Genomic DNA, 20829 nt, shown 5'->3' with positions numbered 1-20829 from the left:
TGTCTGAGTGGCAGTCAATCTTTCCTCAGAGCCAGCAGGACGCCTCCCTCCACACTCTGTGTGAGGACCAGGACTGCCCCCAAAGCATGGTCCCTGCAGTTGGCATCCCTCTGCTCTCTGCCCAGGCCCACAAGTGCCCCTGAACCCTTTGTCTGGGTGTTCCCTCTGCATCAAGATGGCTCCACTCACGTCAACGTTTAGCACCAACACCTTCCATCCTCTGGTGATTCTGCCAGCGCTCTGCCCAGTCCTGCAGCCTCCTCGTCTGCCTGGCAAAAACAAACAAACAAACAAACAAACAAAAAAAACCTCTCTTCTTCCCTCTCTGCAGTGGATGCCTGTCCTCTGCCCCATGTCGTGTGACAAGCCTGGGGAGCCACAGGTGACAGGTCCCTGTTCTCTGCCATCTCTTCTGCATGGAGTGTGGCTTGGCCGTGTTCCCCCAGGCTGAGTCTTGCCTCCCCTTGTTTCTCTCTGTTTGACTGCACTCCAAACACCGTGCTCCTCATCCTTGCTCCACTCCGGGCCCTCACGGGTACACTCTGCCCAGCAGGTCACAGGACCTGGAGTTCAGCCCCGCGTGTTTCTCCGGCAACAACACCCGCATTGTCTCATGGCCGGCCAGCGAGTCCCCCCTTCCCACAGCCTGCTCCTTGCAAAGATCCCAAAGGCTTCTCTCCACCCCTCAGCAAGGACGCCGATAGAGTCCTCTCGCTTAATAAATTTCTGGCGCGTGCTTATTAGCACCTTGTAATGTAGCCACCTAAATAATTAAGACTAACCCACACGTGTCAAATTAAATGAGCCAAATACATTGAGAAATTGCCTCGTCCTCCGTTCCTTTTATTAATCAGGTTTTTTTTTTTGAAACGACTCTTCCTGCTCATTTGCAAACCTCAATCGTGGTCAGTGAAGTTCTGAGAACGCTTGGAAATACGTGGCTTCCTTCCTGGGCGATCTCCCCGGCGGGGGATGCGGGACACCTTTTTTTCCTCTGATGTCGAGCAGGTTGGAGAGGGATGGCAGAAAGCGCCAGCGTAGATTATCTGGTTTCAACAGGTTGTCCATCCGCTCTGCCTCTCCAGCGCCAGGCCCGGAGAGTGTAGGGGGCTGACTAGGGAGACTCACCGCCTCACTGTTCTAAATCCATCCTGCTTTGCCTCCCTCCTCCGATGCTCCCGCTGAGCTGGCTTCTGGGCCCCATCCAGGAACCCAAACGCGCTCTCTCCATAGGGACCACAGCGGATGTGCTTAGACAGGATAAAAAGTCAATGGAAAATATAATAGCAGCCGTCTGCAGCCGTATCGTTCTGGTGATGAACAATCGGCTTTGCAATTAGAATGGGCTGGTTAACTGCCTGCCATCAGCACATCAGAGCTTCAATAGCATCGCAGGCACGAGGCTATTGTCTACTGAAATCAGTGCCCCATGCCTGGCTACTTCTGCCGGCCCCTGCCTGGCCCGCTGCATGGCTGCCTCTCCAAGGGGGTTGTTGGGAGGCATCTACAAATAGAGTGAGTAAACATCAAAGGAGCTTTGATCCATCCCGGCCCTCGACAGAGCAGGAGCCCCTGAAGAAAGGGCCACGGCCTTGGATAGGGGAACTTAACATCATCAATTTGGGCGCTTGAGATGTAAAGGCTGTTTGAAGTGAGGGCGGGCGGGCTGGCCGTGCCTGACAAGCACGCGCGGGGGAAGGATGGGCTGTGAGCGCCTTTGGAGAGGCGATGCTGGGATCACCTGCCCCTCGCTTTAGTCAATACACCCCTTTAAAGCATCAGGAGATCAAAGCCAGCGACCTCCCGGGCCCTGGCACTCTGCCACCACCCACCCCACTTTGTTTTTGTCTAGCTCTGGGTCACAGGGGCCCTGTCACCCTGCTGCCAGCAGATGGTGTTCCTGGGCAACAGGGGGTGGACATGGATGGAGAGCTGGAGATGAGGGGCACTCCCCTCTCTACTCTGACTTCTGGATATGGGGTGGTAGGATCTCAGAGCATCCCCGGTGAGCAGAAGTGGCGGCTTTCTTTGCCATGATAAGCCTTTTGCAGGCGCCCTCTCCCCCCAAGGAGGGGGGACTTAGCAAGACCCCAGCAGAGGTGCCATTTCTCCCGAGACCCCACCCCCAGAAATTACAAATCATCCCTTCTCCTTTTGCCCAGTTTCGCTCTTTATCACGTCTGTGTGGCTTCTGAGCCGGAGGTCAGGCCAGAGAGCCAGGGATAATTGTGGGACATCGTTTCACTTCCTTGAACTTCCATTTTTCCCTCTGTCTATGTGACTGTGCCATGACCCAGCTGCCAGCTCTTGGGCTTGAGCAGAGTGTCAGAGGAGACCGTGGGTGTGCAGGAGCCTCTGAGTCCACACTTCCCTTAAGACAAGTCATGATCTAAAGATGGGTTCCCACGGGGAAGACCTTGTCTCCTGCATAGAGACCGTGGGACTCCAGTGCTCAGCTGCTAGGCAGGCCCAGCTTACCTGACACAGAGCAGCACAAGCATCCGCCTCTTGCATTTACTCCCTGGAATGTCCAATCTTGTTTTCCCAGTTGGGTCAGTCTTCTGGGAGCAGATCCTGTGCCTCAGGTTTCCTAGCTCACTCGTCCCCTGGGTTCTACAAAGTCTATGGCTCTGATGTAGATTGAGTCCCCAAAATTCACTCTCACCCTATCCCTTTACCTATGACTTGCCCTTCCCATCACCAATCACTTCTTCATCCTGCTGAGATTCCCTGTGTGACTCCCGGATGTGGAGAGCTGGCTGAACTCTGCCTGAACATGGCCCCCGTGTGATCTGGGCACTGTCCCCATGCCTGGAAGGTGAAAGGCCTCACTGGGGGAATGGTTGTGGTCATGTGGACTCAGCAGCCAGCTTCTGGCTCTGGCCGCTGCCTGCCCGTACAGGTTGGGTGGACACCCCTGCAAACAGAGTTGGTGTACCAAGGGGACAGCCATTTCCTGCACTTTCCTGGGGATAGGGGACTGGGCATCCGATGTGGCATCAGCTGATATCTAGACCATTGTTCCATACAAGTGTGCGTTAAATAGAGAAGCAGCCCAGCGTCTAAACACAGTGAATGCTATATCCCCCCACAGAGGGGTCTTTACAGGCACTCCCTTCCCCAGCTCACCCACCTTTGCTTTTCTTCCAGAGCTGGACCTCCAGAGGAGAGGACGTTGCCTGGTGCTCGGCTACATGGCCAAGGACAAGTTTCGGAGGATGAATGAAGGTCAGTGCGAGTCCCCCGTACTCCTGGTGGCAGTCTGGGGTAAGGAGGGATGCTCTTCCCTTCCACTCTCATGCCAGGACACAAGTGGGGTGTTTCTGAAAGGGCAAGGCGAGGTCGCTGAGTTGCTGGACCTGCTCACCTGGCAGCATGGGAAGTTGGAAATGGGATTCCAGACATTCCCTTCCCCTCTAACCCCCACCTCTGAGTCTTCCTCTCAGCCCGGACTTAGGTCCCCACAAGCACTGCAGTGAAATCTGCTTTCGTCATCTTTTTCACCTTTTTCCTCAATCTTTCCCATTTCCTTTTTTCTTTCTTTGTTTTTGTTTTTGTTTGGGGGCCACACCCAGCAGAGCTCAGGGTTTACTCTTGGGTCTGTGCTCAGGGGTCATATCTGGCAGTGCTCAGGGACCCTGTCGGTGATTGGAAATAAACACGAGTTGGCCGCATGCAATGCCTCTCCTCTGTAAGTATCCTCCCCACTGTAGAACCACCCCACCCCCTTCCTGTTTCTTGAATGCCTGTTGAATCAACAGCACCGTGGTTGCACAGTGCCAGGAGGTGACAAAGATAGAAGGAGGTGGTTTTCATTCTCCGGGAGCTTGACTGGAAACCCTGCCCACCGCCCCCCCCCCCCCATCTCCTGCTTCCTTCCTCGTGGGCCTTTCTGCCTTTCTCTTGTACTGTGCCTCGCCTCGGAGTTTTGGCTGGGTCGCAGAAGGCTTGGGGAAGCTATTGCCTTTGACACAGAGGCTGGCGTCTGAAAAGAGTGCTGTCACTTCGGGGCCTGCCATAATAAAGCGCCAATCCCTCCGTCCCCAGCCATCTGTCTCGGTGCCGCTAGGACCCTGCTCCATCAGATGCCACAGCCTGTTTGTCAGGAGCAGAAAGGAGATCAGCAATTGCCAGGGACGCTGTTTATTCACTGAAGGCAGACAAACGAAGCCCGGGGCTCCATCCCTCCGCTCCCCACGTTCAGGGTCTCTGAAGCTCTCACGCTCACTCCAAGCACACAGGAGACCCCAGCCCACAGCTGGCTACTCTCCAGAACTTCAGAGGACAGCACCCATCCCTACTCCGCCCACCCTGACCTCTTAGACCCAGCACTTTGTCAACTACAGGGTGTCACTGCACCCATCACAGTGACAGTTTGACAAGAGTTAAGCTAGCACTCTTAGGCACAAGCAGTGTGCTCCCCTGTCCGTAAGCATCAACAGACTAAGAAGGGACTTTCCGTTTTCAGTCGCCCTGTGTCTGAGCGCATCCAGGCTGGGAGCCCCAGCTTCTGCCGCCTGCCAGTCAGTCTCCATCCCTGACTGTTTCTTTGTCTGACTCACCTTTCTTTCACGGCCCACCTGCCTTTGGGAGAGCGCTAAGCAGCGGCTTCTCCTTTGTGGCTCGGAAATGTCTGTCTCTGTCCGTGGTGCTGAAGAGAGGCGCCTGAGCCAGCTGGGGATGCTCCTCAGAGAGGCAGGAACAAGGTTCGTAGGAAAGGGGAACGCCAAAATGTCAGGCGCTGGCTGGAGTTGAAACCTCCTCCTCTCGTGTCTGACCCCAGAAGAGGGAGAACTGAGTTGGGATCCCGGAATTTAAAAGGGAGAAAAACACGGGCCGATGCACACAGGTAGCTTAGCATGGGCTCTATTAGTCAGCTTGGCTACCAGAGAATGCCATAGTCTAGGTGGCTTAAATAAAAGGTTTTGTGTTCTTGCAGCTCTGGATTCCAGGATTGGGGTTCCAGTCCAGTATTGGGGTTCGCGTATATCTGGGGTCTCCAAAGAGGTGTCATCATGTACACACACACACACACACACACACACACACACACGCACGCACGCACACACAAGGCTCAACCTTTAGCGATATGTTAATAATCTCTTATAGAAAGGTTCAAGGGCTCCAGGGTGAAGCACAACAATCTTCACACAGTTTCCTCTAAGGAAACTTTTTTGATCATTTTAGCAGATTATTCATAATAATACAAAATAAATTAATTCAGTTATTCCTTGGGGGCAAGGTTTGGGGCTCGGAGGTAGAAACATTCAGAATATGGTGGTGTGGAGGTGTAATGGTGGTGGGATTGGTGTTCAAAGACTAAATGTAATAAATTATTGTGAACAACTTTATAAAAAATTAAATTAAATTAAAAATAAAGATAAATAAATCAAAGGCAGCAAAGAATCAGAGGGATGGTACAAAGGGGTAAAGCTCTTTCCTTGCACACAGCCAACCTGGGCTCCACCTCTGGAACTGCATATGGTCCCCCCAGCCCCACCAGAAATTATCCCTGAGCACAGAGCCAGAAGGGAGCCCTAAGCACCTCTGAGTATGACCCAAACCCCCACCTAAAAGTGACCTTTGAAAATTTTGAGCCTTAAGTAGAGGCCATTCTTAAAAATTATGGGGTGTTTCTTGTGTATGCTTATTTATTTCTGCAGTAATATTGATGTTGCCTGCACCACCACTCCTATGTACTGTTTAAGAAGGGAGAAAGTGAGCCAGGGAGGACTAGAAAGGGACAAGGAAGCAAGACAGGACCTCAGCACCTTTAGGGACACGTAGCATTAGTTTGCACAACAGCGAAGCGAGGACATTTTAGGTACTTTTTCTTGTCAAACAATGGGAAGATGCCCAAGCAAAGCGTGTTCTCTTGAGTCCCCTCTGCAAACATGAGAACCTTTTCCGCATGCCTTCTTCCTCCTAAGGGATCACAGTTAACTTGGTTAAAAACAAGCAATCTCAGCACGGAAGAGATAGTACAGAGGATAAGGCACTTGCTTTCCAGGTGACTAAGATCTGATCCCCAAGCACCATCATGAGTGAGCCCTGAGCACAGAGCCAGGATTAGGCCCTGAGCACCTTCGGGTATGGCCCAAGATCCAATGATGATGATGATGATGACGACGACAAGTGATCCCTTCTTGTCCCCATTTAAACCTCCCTCATTGAGAGGAGGACTGAGAGCCTGGGAAGATATTCAGAAAGAAGGAGGCCCCCCCAGGCATCCAGAATAGACAGAGACTATCAGAGCAGCTTACCTGACCCTGTCTCTCTTCTTCTCTCAACTGCCCCAACCACACACACACACACACACACACACACACAGTGGCTACTGCTGGGTGGCCAAGGAGACAAGGGGGTAGAAAGCAAGTTAATCTGTCCTGTGCAAGGGGTTATGAGAAAGAGACGGGGCAAGAAAAGAGTGAATAAGGGAACTGAGGAAGAGCAGCCTGGGTTGGGTCAGCTTTGACTCGGGTGATGGCAGGGGGAGGAAAAGGCACAGAAGAGAAGAGGGGATCTAGAAGAGGGGGAACCCTTTCTGGGTCCCCCTCCAACCCCAAGTGCTGTAGTATCCATAGATTTCTCTTTCCAAAGCTCCGGTGTCCAAATTCCCACCCATGTGCAGATCAGAGGCATCAGCCGGCATGGGGAGCTGTTTTATGGCTTACAATTATCTTGTACCAATACTCAAAATAATTATAACTTCCACATATTAATAATTGAACTGGAATAGCAGCCATGATGATGTAGATTCAAAGAACAGAAATCTCTATCCATGCTGAACTCACACACTCTGGTATAAATGGAACCATTGGCAAAATACTAAAATAATAATAATAATAATAATAATAATGATAATGACTATTTTTCTCCCGGATGCTGGCCTTAGTGAGCTATTGGAACAATGAGCCGCTTCTTCCATTAGACATAAGGTGGTTATCGTTATATTTCCAAGTAGAATAAATATGAAAAGACCTACTTGCACTGTATTAAAGCATATTTGTCCTATTTAACTGTGTCTAGTAGGGCGGCTGTCATCCAAGAAGTGATTCCCCTTCTCATTTGTCTCCTAGTTAATGTGACACCTTTTTATTTTCTTTCTCCCTCTACTTCCTCTTTCTCACTACATGCCAAAATAATAGTAATAATAATAACAGCTTGAGAAGGAGCAAGAGAAGAATAATGAATGAACAGGAGTTTTATGGATCTGGGTTCATCATAAGCTAGAGTAATCGCGATTGGTGCCGTTAAACTACACGCAGCCATAAAAAAGAAAACACTATTCAAAGATCGTTTAAAGAGGCATGTGATCGTCCTTGAGAGGTTTGCTCTATTTGGGAGCGCTTAATAGCTTCTTGGAGAGAATCTGCAGCATTTGCAGAAATGAGGTGGTCGGTAGTGGGGGGTGGCGTTTCTTCCCATTTGGACCCCACACATCTGCGGCATCCAGTGGAGATGCAGGACAGGCAGGCAGGAAAGTGGGCAGCGGCAGCAGAGCTTCATCTCATTTGCGTAGTGTCGTCTTCAGGTAATGAGGAATATGTTGTTTTGGGCTGGTGAGATAATACAGTGTGTAGGAGGCCAATCTGGGCTCCATCTTTGGCACCCTGGATGGTCCTCTGAGCAGGAGTGAGCACAGAGCCAAGAGTAAGCCTGAGCACTTGCCAGGTGTGGCCCCCAAAACCTAAATTTAAAAAGATCATGCTGCCCTAAGGAGCTGCCAGAGCCCATACATTTGTTCTCCGAACTCTCATGAATACTTCCCTATAATCTAAGCACTAGAATATAGGGTGGCAACCCTTCCTCAGTGACGGCATTGTCCTAAGCACCTGCCGGAAAAGTACCCGCAGGGCTCTCCACAAACATCAGGGGACATGTTCCTGCATCTCCTGTCTGACCCACTCCTCTAAACTAGATCCCCCTTATCCTCCACTTCTGTGTCCCCCGAAGGCAACAAGCCTATTTATTTTGCAGCACATGCCCTATTTAGCTATGATTTTGGTTTGCTTGTTTAGTTGGTTTGGGGCCACATCAGGGGATGGTCGGGGCTTACTTCCTGCTCTGCATTCAAAGATCACTCCTGGTGGCTCGATACTCAAAGATCATTCCTGGTGGGCTCCGGAGTCATATGGGATGCCAAGGATTGAACCCAGATCAGCCGCATTCAAGGCAAGGGTCCTACCTGCTGTACTATTGCCCCAAACACCCTGGTGATGATTTCTCAGATAAACTCCCCCCCTAGAGAAGGGTTCTCTAGGGAAGACCCTGCCACCCCGCTCCCTGCCTGCCCCTGGCCTTTGATCCTCCGTACTTTGGAACAAACACAGGGGTAAGTGCAGCCCAAATCCCTCCCGACCACAGCAATAAAAACGCTGTATTAAAGTGAACCCCTTGGATTTACTTCCCAGCGTCTGTACACATGTTCATCTGCTGTGCGCCCAGTTCCCCGGCGGGCAGTAGCATTTTCTCTTCAAAGCCACAAGGTACCAACTCTCCCTTCAGAAAGTCCTCAGGGCTGGGCCATGGATGTAGATGTAGATTCATCAGAGAGTGCACTCTGGGCGTGAGTGAGGCCTGGTTTCTATTCCCAGCACCGGAAATCAAATCAAACAAAATGCAGTGCTCTAATACTAAATAAATCAGTGAAAGGGGCTGAGGAACTTGTTGAGGCTCTTTCTCTATGGGGCACCAGTCTCCTCCTCACCTCCCAGGTTAAGGTGGGTCTGGGGCAGGAGGGAGAGAGGGGAGAGAGGAAGAGGAGGAGGAGGAGGAGGAGGAGGAGGAGGAGGAGGAGGAGGAGGGAGGCCTCCAGAGTGGGTGTCCAGCTCTTATACTGCTGGGTCACCTCCTGGCTTCTCAAGATAGTTACACCTGGTCTGCATCTCATATACGCAAACACATACTCATACACTCGACACATTCACACGCTCAATACAAACACACAACATACACATACTCACACACACACTCTTACACAATTCATACTCACACTTAACATATTCACACACTCCCAACACACACTCTCTCACACATACAGTCTCACTCTTACACTCTCTCACACACATTCACAGACACAACACTCACACACACGCACCCCACTCCTTCCCCTATTACCCCACATTCCCCAAACTCTTCCTAAGCAGTGTGGACAACTCTCCCAAAACCTGACCCCGAGCAGGGCTCTGCTGGCCTCCCCCAAAACTCTTGGTGGTCAACCCTGACAATGGCTGTGTGACCACCACGGGTTGTGTGGGTCTCTCCTGGGGTCCATGGGAGGTGGCAGAAAAAGCAGGGAACAGAGCAGAGGGACGCCCCTCACTCTAGCAGTTTGGGTTATATTGTGTTTCATTCTGTTAGAACTGGGGGGAGGAACACCCAGTGGTGCTCAGGCGCTAGTCCTGGTTTTGCTCATAAGTAACCCCCGGCAGTGTTCAGAGGTCACTATTTAGTATGAGGGACCATATTTACTGTGGGGGGTGTAACAGGGTCAGCTGTGTGCAAGGTAAGTGTCTTAAGCACTGCACCATCTCTCTGGTCCTACAGCGGTTTGGTTTTTCAGGGTCACTGACCATCCAAGTGGGAAGGGCAGGGGGAGCCCAGAGCAGCATGCAGGAGGAATTGCAGTAGATGCGGGGCTAAGTCAGCCGAGACCTGGAGCCAGGATGTAGTAGGGGCAGAATCTTTCCAAGAAGCCAAATTCCCATCAGACCTGGGACCTAGGAAGGGAGGTGAAGGCAGGAAGGTTTAAAGGAGGGGCTCCCACCCCTTCCAGGCAGCCTTGGGAAACCAGGTCGGACCTGTCTGGGCTCTCTTCCCAGCGCCAAGGGGCCACATATGTGACAGTTTTCCTGACCTTCAGAATTGAATCAGTGACCAGCTGCTTCTCCCAGCCCAAGCAAAGGACTGCAGACAAGCCTCTGATACCATTGCTTTTATCTTCCCAGCGGGAAATAAATGCAGGCCAGGCTGAAGAAAGCCGCCTGCACAGCTGGCTGGCCCCACAACCGTACCTCTTCCTAGTCACCTCTGAGGACCCATGGAACCTCCAACCTGCCAGGTCAGGCTAGGAGCCAGGGTTCCCAGGAGCAGAGATCTGGGTCTGGGGAGCAGCTCTGGCTTTATGGTGGCTGAGCTGATGTATTCCATTCCCGGCTCCCTACGTGGTAAACAAGAGTGTGAGTGCCCGGGAGGCAACAGATAAAGCAAGATTCTGAGCATCGCATCGCATGCAGACACCCCAGGTGCAATGCCAGGCGCCCCCCGCCCCAGGTCCCACCAGCACTGGCCCTCCCCACACCAAGCACAGAGCCAGGAGTAGCGCCTGAGCAAAAACTGAGGGGGGAAATGGTCTGACACATCATCACTGGTCCCCACCGGACCCCTAACAGAGGAGTTAAGGAAGGGCAGGCTCTGAGGGTGCCCTGCCCCCCTTCAGCCTGCCTACTGGAAAGATCTCCTAAGAGCAAGGAGTCACCAGCTCCCGCCCCACCAAAGCCCTGGCAGCCACACTCATGCCCCAAAGCTGCCACTGCCGTGCCTCTGCCCAGTTAAATATTCTGGATTTTTCTGGAGCCACACGACATCTCCAGCCTTTGCAGTATTGACATCCCAGCAGGAGCATACCAGATTGGATGGGAATGTAATGAAAAGGCCAACCAATCTCAACTAGCAAAAACAGCAACACAGAAGGCTTAACTTGCAACCACAGCTTCGGAAACCCTCACAACAAGGACTTAATGTCCGCATGGTGAGATGCAACAATTTTCACAAATTTTCTTCTCCGATGATATTGTTAGATCATTCCATTAGCCATTTCGTGGCAACAAGCAAGGTAACATAAACTACTGTGGGTCTGTGATGGGAGCAGGGTTGAGGGGTGGATGGCGTAATGGAGAATGGAGACAATTGTGGAGGGAAGGTGACAGTGGTGGTGGGATTGGGGTTGGAATATTGAGTGCCTGTAACAAATCGTCATGAACAACTTTGAAAACCACGGAGTTTAAATAAAGCAGGCAAAGAAAAAAAAAAGGAGCTAGTAGGGTGAGCTTGGACACGTCCCCATACAAGTAGATCTGTCTTCTGCAAGGCTTTCACATGTGTTGATCCAAAGGCTGTGCATGCAAGAGGCGCATGATCCAATCCTGACACTACACATGTCCCAGCCAGTTGACATGAGGAGCAAGCCCCAAGCACTGGACCAGGAGTAACAAACCCTGAAGACTGTCAGGTGTGGCCCAATACCCTACTCACCCCCAGTAAAATAAACACACAAATGGTAGTAATCTGGGCTCAGCACTGCCAGCCCTGAGCCTGCCAGCCAGCATCACTGTGGAGGCTCTGCTCACGGAAGGGTCTGGGGCTGGGAGGTGGACGTGCCCTGCTCAGCACCCCGAGATGGCAGATCCGGGTGTCTCGCTCCTGCCTGTCCCGTGCGGGTGAACCCCCGCTGGCTGTGCGTGGGCCCCTGGGAGCAGTGAGTGAGCACGGACATTGAGCAGCACTTCCTGCAGAGCTGAGGAGAAGCCTGCGTGGTGTGGCCCGATCTTGATGCCGGGAACAGATCCAGGGAGAAGAGGTATAGTTGTATCTCCCTGCCACCGTGCCCGCCAAGGGCTCATGCTTGTTTTCCCATTTCTCTCTTCTACCGTGCCCACCCGCAACCCCCCAGGGTGTTGGTGGATCCTGTCATTTTGTTTTTCGAGGCTTTAGGGTACATTTTTTTTTCCCAGTTTCATTTTTCTTGCTGATGTGTTTTCCTTCCGCTGGGGCCGCAAATCTGGTTCTTTGTATAACAGCCCGGTTTATTATTTATGGCAGACTCCACTTTCCAAGCACTTTATGCTCGGTATTTAATTCACTCGGCATCTCGAAGCAGGGGATCCGCATCTACCAGCTCCCTTGTTCTCCTGTTGAAGTCAGATGGAAGGTTCCAGAACTCATGCCCAGGTCCATTCCCCCTGAGAGGTCTGGAAGATGAGCTAGAAACCCCCTGCCGGGCTCCTTTGGGAACTTTCTTTCCTCCTCCGGCCCCCATATTTATTCCTTACCTAGTTCTAGAATCAACGCCCGAACAGTTTTTCCTTCCACCTCTGTCTACCTCTCCGTCCCTGCCCCCAGGGTGGTCCCCTCCCTCCCTTGAAGGGTGACAGCAGTGCCCTCCTGATGGCTGCAATGACACCATGTGGACCTCACCATCTCCCTCCCTCCCACTCACCTCTTTGTCCCCACTGCTATCCTGAGTGATATCACAAGCCAGACATCGCCACAAACCTTGAAAAGTGAGATTTTGAAATTTCAGGGGAAATTTCAATGTCCTCGGCATGTTTTCCAAGGCTCTGCATAGCCGGGCACCTCCTTGTCCCTTTGGCCTCATCTTGCTTCCTTTGAAGTCTGCACCCCAGTCAAGGCCCCTTCCAAAGCCCAGGCAGGCTCTATACCATTTGTCTCTACTGGTCACTCATACTCCATGGCCACCATCCCGCCGCCACCACCACCGCCTTCTTCCAGCCCTGCACAACACCTGCTCCTCCTTTGGCTCACAGGTCACTAACTCTTCTTCCAGGACCCCACCCAGTCTGCCTGTCCAGCCCTGTGAGCTCCCAGGGCATAACTTCATCTGTGAGGCCCCAGGAGACTACTGGAGAGGCTCCACTAAATGGACATTGAAGGAACAGTGGCAGCGATCGTCTGTGCTCTGGGCAGTAGGTCCCAGAAAGCTGGCCCTGAGTGATTCTAGATTCCTGGGCTCTTAGACAGCATGAGAGCAATCAGTGGGGCAGAAGAGGAGCATCACAGGCCAGAAGACAAGAGTAGAGACTTGAACACAAGTTTCTTTTTTTTTTCTTTTTGGGTCACACCTGGCAATGCACAGGGGCTACTCCTGGCTCTTCACTCAGGAATTACTCCTGGCGGTGCTCAGGGCACCATATGGGATGCTGGGAATCGAACCCATGTTGACCGCTTGCAAGGCAAATGCCCTACCCACTGTGCTGTCGCTCCAGCCCCTTGAACACGAGTTTCTGAGCACCAGGCTCTATCGTCCCCTTCACCACACTGAGCCCTGGGGGAGGGAGGAGACAGGACTGTGAGCATCAATCAAGGTGACAGGTTTTGAGATGTGGACGTAGATTAGGGCCATGGTTATTTATTTGGTTTGGGGACCACACCAGGTGATGCTCAGAGTTACTCCTGCTGGGCTCAGGGGACCATATGGGATGCTGGGTTTTCCATCCTTCTACCTCTGTCCACCTCTTTGTCCCTTCCCCCATGGTGGTTCCCTCCCTCCCTTGAAAGGTGACAGAAGTTCCTTCCTGGTGGCTGCAATGAGCTGGCAGGTCAGCTTCATGCAAGGCAAATGCCCTGCCCACTGTATTACCTCTCTGGCCCCTGGGGGCAATGTTTGGAAAGAAAAAGGGATCGAGGTTCTTTAGTGTAGACGCAGAAGGTGCTGTGGAAGCCAGTAGACCCCTCATGCTGGGCACAAGTCCGCAAGTCCCTCAGAGATGCTGGACAGGCCTCTGTGCTCAGACCCTGCCCTTCCCTTGGGGATACTGGCACTGTGTCACACCACAATGATTTTATGGGATTGGTGTGGGGTTTTTTTCTTGCTTGTTTTTGTCTGTTTTTGCTCCCAGAAATGCTAGAAGATCGGGGGACCATCCGCCATGATAATTGATCGAGCAGGCTATGGGCCGATGCTCAGGTCAGATAGTATAACATTGCTGGTACCCAGCAGGGCCCACAGCCACCAGGGCTGCCCTGACAGTACCCAAGGGCCACCAGGGCTACACCCAGCAGTGCTGGGGGGTTGGTGTCCTGCAGTTGCAGAGGTTGAATTCAGATCCTTGCCTATACAGACAGGGGCCCCTCAGACCTTAGGCCGGGAGCTAGGGCCACGGGAAGGGGAGCCCTCAGGTTGTGGCCTATGAAGCATCGTCCAGGAGCAGCTGATGTCTGAGCTGAACCCTGGAAGCAAGGTTCTGCCGAGGCCACTGGCACCTGTGCTTGGTCCTTCCTCTGTCCGACAGCTTCTCAGCCAGGCAGGGAGGTATCAAACACAGTGTCCCTTGGTTCCCAAGAGTCTGTTTGATCCTTCTCTCTACCCTGATCATAGGGCCACTGAGTGGCTTTGGTTCCCATGATTGGTAAAATCCAGGCGTCTCAGGCTACCCCAGCTGAGTCTTAAGGAGGCCTTTCTTCTCTCTGCCCTGCTTCCTCCTTCTCCGACTAGTCTCAAAGTCTGCAACCCAGTGCAGAGGCCTCCCGCCAGCCCTCTCCATGGGTAAAGGCATCTGAATAAATGAGGGGCTTAATGGCCTGCGGTGTCAAACAGTTTTCAGAGCCATGTGTTGGAATGAGCAGGCTCTGGCCCTGAACCTTTATCTGAGGAGAGTCTATAAAACCCGAAGGTACTCGCCGCTTCTCCGCGGTGGCCGGGCGGTGGTAGGGCCCTACCCTCTGCAAGCGGCCGCCAGCAGACATGGTCCCCCTGCTCCATCTGCTCTTCTCAGATGCATTTGTTTCCATGGAAACTGTGTTGTTACTGATAGGGGAGGAGTTTAATGACATTCAGAAGTACCAAATCATGTCCATTTATATAATGGTTTGAAATACACATAATGGCCGGCGGAATATAGGACACGGTGACAGTTTCAGTAACTGCATACAGAGTGTGGGATAAATAGAGCAATGTAATACTCCCCACCTCCGAGTCAAATGTACCAGGAATAACCACTGTTCTTGGTACTAAAAAAGCAACAATTCTCGATCGTTATTCACGAAGGAACCGCAAAACACCGTGCCAGACCGCCCTCCTCCCACTGAGAAAGGCCATCGGCTGGCCCACAGCTCCTTTACACTGGCCAGGGTTCGACCAGGCAAGTACAAGAGAAGGGAGCCCATTGAGGCCCGCCCCTGCCCTCCTGGCCCCACCCCTTCCCGTGGTGACCACGCCCCCTCACGTTCCGGCCCCGCCCCTAGCAGCCAGCCCCTTCATCAGCCTGGCACTGCCCTGCGCAGGGATGCTCGTGCATGCCTGTGCCCTCTTTGACTCACCAGGAACCTGTGCTGTGTGCCTGGTGAGTGACACCTGGCCGATGCCCTCCTCCCCAGCTTGACTCCGGGTCCCCAGACGCAGGCCCTCAGTGGCATCTTGAGTGTGATGGGTCACAGGGAGGTGGGAAGGACCGGGCAGAGGGTCGAGGCGGGACAGCAGAGATGTGGCCATTGTCCAGCCTCCTGCTCCGGAAACAGCGGGCACCCACAGCCAAGGGGACATCCGAAGTGCTGTGCGCCCCACCTCAGTTTCAGAGCCCCCGAGAGTGGGGAAATCTAGCTGTCTGGAGGGGGCAGCTGCTAGGGCTGGAGGGGGCTTCCCAGGTGCCCCTGACAAGAAAGGTCTCAGGGGAAGTCCGGTAAGGCTGGTGTGGGGAGCTGGCCACAGGGCGGGATGCAGGAAGAGCTGACTGGGCACCTGCTGAGAACATGGCAGATCAGATTGTGGGGTTCACACAGGGCCCCAGTGCTCTCACCAGCTGGGGTTCTCTGGGGGAGGGGACTTCTGCCATGTAGGCACCAGCGCTAGCCAGGATCACCCTTCCTGGCTGGGAGACCACCTGTGTTTCTGGGGCCCTGGGAATGGGGGCTGGCATACCCCAGCGCCAGTGCCCACACACATACCTGCTCTGCAGAGGTCACCATTTTCCACCCTGTGCCCACCCTCCACCATCTCCCCCAACCCCTCCAAACCCACAGCCTCAGAACCGGGAAGGAGCCCCTGCACTCATGCATTTTCCCGAAGCAGCATTTCTGGAACTAACGTGTTAATAGGTTTTTCTGTGAATTAAAGGCACCACGTTACGCGAGGGGAGAAGCTGGGTTAGCCCTAATTAAACAAGTGTCTCCTGCAGAAATTCTTGCACTTGAGTAGGCAAAAGGGCATGGGAAGGGGAACAAAAGTCAGGAGAGGGGACAGGTGGCACATAGAGTTTCTCAAACTTACATGGCCACTGAACATCTCCTAGAGCACGGGTTAGGGCCAGTTCCGCAGAGTCCACTTTGGGAAACAGTGGTGTCAGGCCCCGCTCTGCTGTCTTCTCATCATATGGGCTCCATCACAGTAAAAATGCAGGCAGCCTACATGTCCAGGCCAGGGCAGTAGCTTCCCTCTACAAGGAAAATACTCCCAGAGCTGATGCTTCTACACATTTGTGGGAAACAAAGACTGGGAACTTCCCAGAGAGTCCCTCACTAGGATTCAAAACAAACCCAAAATCAGGGTTCTTAAGAGCAAATTCTAGTCCTACGTGTACTATCTTGCCCTTCATCTCTCTTGACCTACGTTTTCTCCCCTGCCAAAGGGGTGTGTGTTGGGACCACAAAGCCCCCTCTCCTCCATGCCTGTGCTAGCAAACCACTTAGCTGGACAGGTGCTTCGAGAACACAGAAGCGAGGTGGGATTGTGAGTGCCCCAGGCTGGTGCCCTCAGCTCCATCCCCGCTTGTGCTGAGATCAAAACAGGCGGTGTGCTGGGGAGAGGCGGCCGGCTCGCGGGAGAACCAACAATGACTAATAATTTGCATCCATATTTATGATGCTCTGAGCCTTGTGTGAGCATGTCGCGGAGGGGAGAAAATGAATATTTCATGCGTGAGCGCTAAATGTAGAATTAAGATGAAATGGACAGAAAGACCCCAGCTGGCCTGCGCCTGGAGTTTCAGCTGGGGGTGGGGGGGGGGCGGGATGTGGGGTGTGGGTCAGCCTCAGGGAGCAGGAGGGGAGCTGAGCTGTCCAGCGGGGACTGGTGGTCGAGGGAGAGCCAGGCCGCAGCACACATCCTGTCCGACAGCCGTGGGCAAGTTCCCACAGCCCCCACCCCGGCCCCCTTCGTGCACTGTGGGGAGAGGCAGTGATCAGCCTGGCCAGCCGGAAGCGTTCCATCCGGGCCCAGCGGTCTGCCTGGCTGGAGGGAGGGCTTCATCTGGGCTCAGCTGTTTGGAAGAGGAGCTTACGAGCCACACAGGTGGGAAGGGCTGATCGTCACTTCTCCGGGCCCCAGATATTGGCTGTTCCTCTCTGAGTGCCAGGCCCTATAATCCCTCAAGCTCTTGGTCTCTTTCCCTCAGCCCCGAGGAAAGCCGTCATGCCCCCCATTTTACACACGAGGACGTGGGTCTCAGGAAGGAGAAAGACCTGTTTCAGAGCATGACGGTGTAAATGGCAGCATCGGGGGGCGTCTGAAGCCCAGACCCTACCTCCTGCGCTGCATGACCCATCCTGGGTCCCAGGGGAGTGGGAGTGCCCTGTCTCCCACACCTGCCAGCTCTCCCCTGACCCATCCACGTCTGCTGTTTCTTGTCCTTCCTCACCTGCAGAGATGCCTTCCACACTGCCTGCCTTTGCTCATCCTCTTGGCTTCCCAGTGAGTCTTTGTCCTCCATCGCGTGGTCCTCTGGGGTTCTCATTTCCATCCCCACCCAGCGTCCTAAGACCCCGGGTGCCAGCCATGGGGTGGGGTGAAGACTGAAAAGCCCCCACTTCTAAAATGCCTCTCAAAGACTGAGCAACAGAGACAGGCAGGGCGAACCCCCAAGACTGCCCGTCTCCAGAGGCCACTCTGGCCGCTTCTGTGGATCCCGTTGCTCTGGGCACTTTCGTGCTATCTGGCCTCGTGCCTCCTCCAGAGATGAAGAGATTGTTTTAAACCCACTGCCCCACCGGCTCTGCTCCTGGCTTCCAATGCCATTAAGTTTCATTATAACAAATAAACACCACAATGACATTTATAAGTTACCACTGAGCACAGAAGCACAAATATGAGGCAGATAAACTGCATTTGATCCAAATAATTACTGCAGGCAATATTGGGCTTCGTCTGAGCTGCCAGCCGGGTCCCGAGTAATTTATTAGATTGCGTAAGGCGATGTTGCACGTTGGGTTTTTCATCACTGTGCTCAGCCCCCCTCTCCCGGGTCTAAATAGGTTAAGAGAGTTGAGATCGGGCACGGCCAAACAAAGACAGACTTGGTCCCCGCGTATGGTCAGGGTCGGCCACCTGTCCAGAAGGACATGGCTCTCCAGGACCCTTAAGAACTGAGAGAGGGCTTGGGGCAATTCAGAGGTCACCAGCCAAGGACAGTTCTCTTCCCCTGTCCTCCTCACCTGCTTCCCAGATTCAGAGATGCCCCCCACGGAATGAGAAACAGGAAAGGTTGGAGGAGCCCCAGGCCACGCGGCCGCCGAGCCTGACTTCCCACTGCCAGTTCCCACTCCCTAGAGACCCACCGTGGGCCCTGATAGCTCCGGGCAGCCCCAAACCCCCATCCCAGGTCCCTGCCATAATAAATAAATGGAAGGAAGCGGGGTGCCTGGCAGCCCTGCCAGGCAAAGAATGAGAGCTGGCTACCAACAGCCACCTCCCTGCCAAACCAGAACTCATAAAGTTTGATTCAAGGGGTTACAATGCCTCCTCTTCAAAGTCCCTCCTGCCCCATTCTCCCAGCCTTAGTAAATTACCCAATAAGCAGCAAGGACCTGTAGTTATTGTGCAGTTAAATGCTATTTGCCCAGTAAATCCCGAGCAGAGTACTAACGGTGATATACAGTAACTAATTACGGGCATGAATTCTCTCCCTGAGACGCCAAGTGGTACCAAATACCACGGCCTGTAGGGAGGGTGGCTGGAGCGCTCTGTTCTCTCCAGTGAGGCGGGGAGGAAGCCTCTGATTAAGGGAGCCGGCGGCACATCCCTGCAGCCCAGGGATGACCTGGGGGGTTCTTGGGGGGAGATAGGGCAGACCCGAGACCTCCTCTCACAGGAGGGTACCCCTGAGCCCGGGCCCAAGCAGAAGGACCCAGAGGACCTCAGTTGGGATTCCTTGGGGTGGTCCCCTGATGGAGGAGGTTGTAAAGGCCTGAGGTTCCAACTGAGCATGAATGGAAGCCGTGATCACCCAGGCCTGAGCCAAGATGATGGAGCCCATTCCCCCGGATCTTCCCAGCACACGATGCCTGAGCAGCGTTGCAGAGGGGAGGAGAGGGGCTGTGAATGGGCTGGCCTCTGCCAGGGAAGGGAGGCTTGGCTCTCAGTGGCTGCTTCCGGGGCTGACCTCAGCCCCAGGGCTTTCCCGGAGAATCAGTCTTCTCAGCCTGACTGTGGTCTACATACAGGTGGGAAGGCCTGACCCTGGGCCCCCTTGTGTGGGCGCTTCACTGAGGAAGGCTGAGGCTCTGCTTTCAGATGAGTAAACGTCCTTCCCTCCGTTTGGAAGATGCGGAGACCTCAAGTTGGAGTCTGTTGCGTTGGCTGTTGCGCTGGTCCGGGAGATGGCAGAGATGCGCTCTAGCCTTCAGGATGGTGGATGTCAACAGACTAGCCTGCCGTGGGGGCAGTGCTACTTTCCGGGATGGCCGTACCTTCAGTCCCATCATATCCAGCCCCAATTCCCCTTTTGAGATTCCTGGTCTCTCAGAGCCTGCCTCAGCTCCCCAGAAAGCAGGAAGAGCTGACAATTTATTCCTGATGTATCTCCCACCCCAGGCATACAGAGACACACACCGCCCCACTTCCTTCCTCTTGAGATGTTCCTTCCAACACCATGTCTGCTTCACCAGTGTTTCCACTTCAGTCAAAACCGCAGGGCCTCGAAGGAGAGATAGGACAGTCATTAAGGGGCTGGAATCGTAGCACAATGGGTAGTTGCCTTGCATGCAGCCAACCCAGGTTCAATCCTTCCTATCCCATCTGGTCCCCGGAGCACCGTTAGGAGTGATTTCTGAGTACAGAGCCAGAAGTAACCCCTGAGCATTGCTGGGTGTGACCCCAAAAAGCCAAAACATATTTAGATGAAAAAAAAGACAGGAATTAAGGCATTTGTCTCACAATTAGTCAACTACAGTTCTATCCCAGACTCTGCATACAGTCCCTGGAGCACCACCAGAGGTGATCCTTGAGCACAGAGCCAGGAGTTAAGCTCTGAGCACTGCCAGGTGTGGCCCCAAAACAGACAGCAACAAAAAAGAAGCAAGATGGAGGCAAGGATGGCAAATTCCTTTGGGTTGGGGTTCTTTTGCTGCTTCCAGATTAGCCAGCAGTCTTCCCAGCCCTTGCTGGACCTCAGTGGAGAATCCCAAAGAAGGCAGAAGGACATAGAATGTCCCTCTGACAGTGGGACTTTAGCAGTGAGCCATGCATTGCTCTGAACCTTGGCTTTCAGGATTCTCTGTGGGAGCTGATGAACTCATCTGCAGGTCTTGAGGGTGGATTAAGTAAGGAAACATCTGGGGGTGGTCTGAGTAGCCTAAAGCATATGCATGAGTTACTTGTGGGCAACAGCTCCCATGCCCCCCAGAAGACAGGACCCTCATTCCCAGGGCAGTGAGAAGAAAGGCTTTATTAATGAGAACACCCATGGAGACAGCTCTCAATTACGTGGTGGCAGGTTTTCCCATTGCTACAAAAGCTTCCACCAAGATTGCTCCAGGAAGTTCTCTGCTTGCATCTCCCAGTTTCTCCTTCTGCCTTTTAATTGCATGAGGCCCAAAGGAAATGAGAGTCCTTTATTTTTTTTATTATCAATTTTTTTATTGAATCACCATGAGATATAGTTACAAAGCTTTCATATTTGAGTTTCAGTCATACAATGATCAAACACCCATCCCTCCACCAATGCACATTCTCCACCACCAATGTCCCCAGTATACCCCCCATCCAAGCCCCCTACCTCTATGGCAGACAATTTCCCCCATACTCTCTCTCTCTACTTTGGGGCATTATGGTTTGCAATATAGATACTGAGAGGCCATCACGTTTGGTCCTTTATCTAC

At 53.1% G+C, this 20829-nt stretch overlaps 1 protein-coding gene across 3 annotated transcripts in view; it reads left to right on the top strand.

The window, feature by feature from the left end:
* Window positions 1-20829, top strand: part of KIRREL3 (kirre like nephrin family adhesion molecule 3) — a 460715-nt gene that overhangs the window by 372593 nt on the left and 67293 nt on the right. For all 3 annotated transcript variants that reach the window (XM_056107712.1, XM_056107711.1, XM_056107710.1), the window contains exon 2: window positions 3151-3228. In XM_056107712.1, the coding sequence (XP_055963687.1) occupies window positions 3151-3228 (78 nt within the window). The remainder of the gene's footprint in view (window positions 1-3150; window positions 3229-20829) is intronic.

Source organism: Sorex fumeus, unplaced genomic scaffold, assembly GCF_029834395.1.
Source record: "Sorex fumeus unplaced genomic scaffold, SorFum_2.1 ptg000169l, whole genome shotgun sequence".
Classification (NCBI taxonomy): Eukaryota; Metazoa; Chordata; class Mammalia; order Eulipotyphla; family Soricidae; genus Sorex; species Sorex fumeus.
The sequence above is the reverse complement of the archived record's forward strand: the minus strand, read 5'-3'. Positions and strand labels throughout refer to the sequence as shown.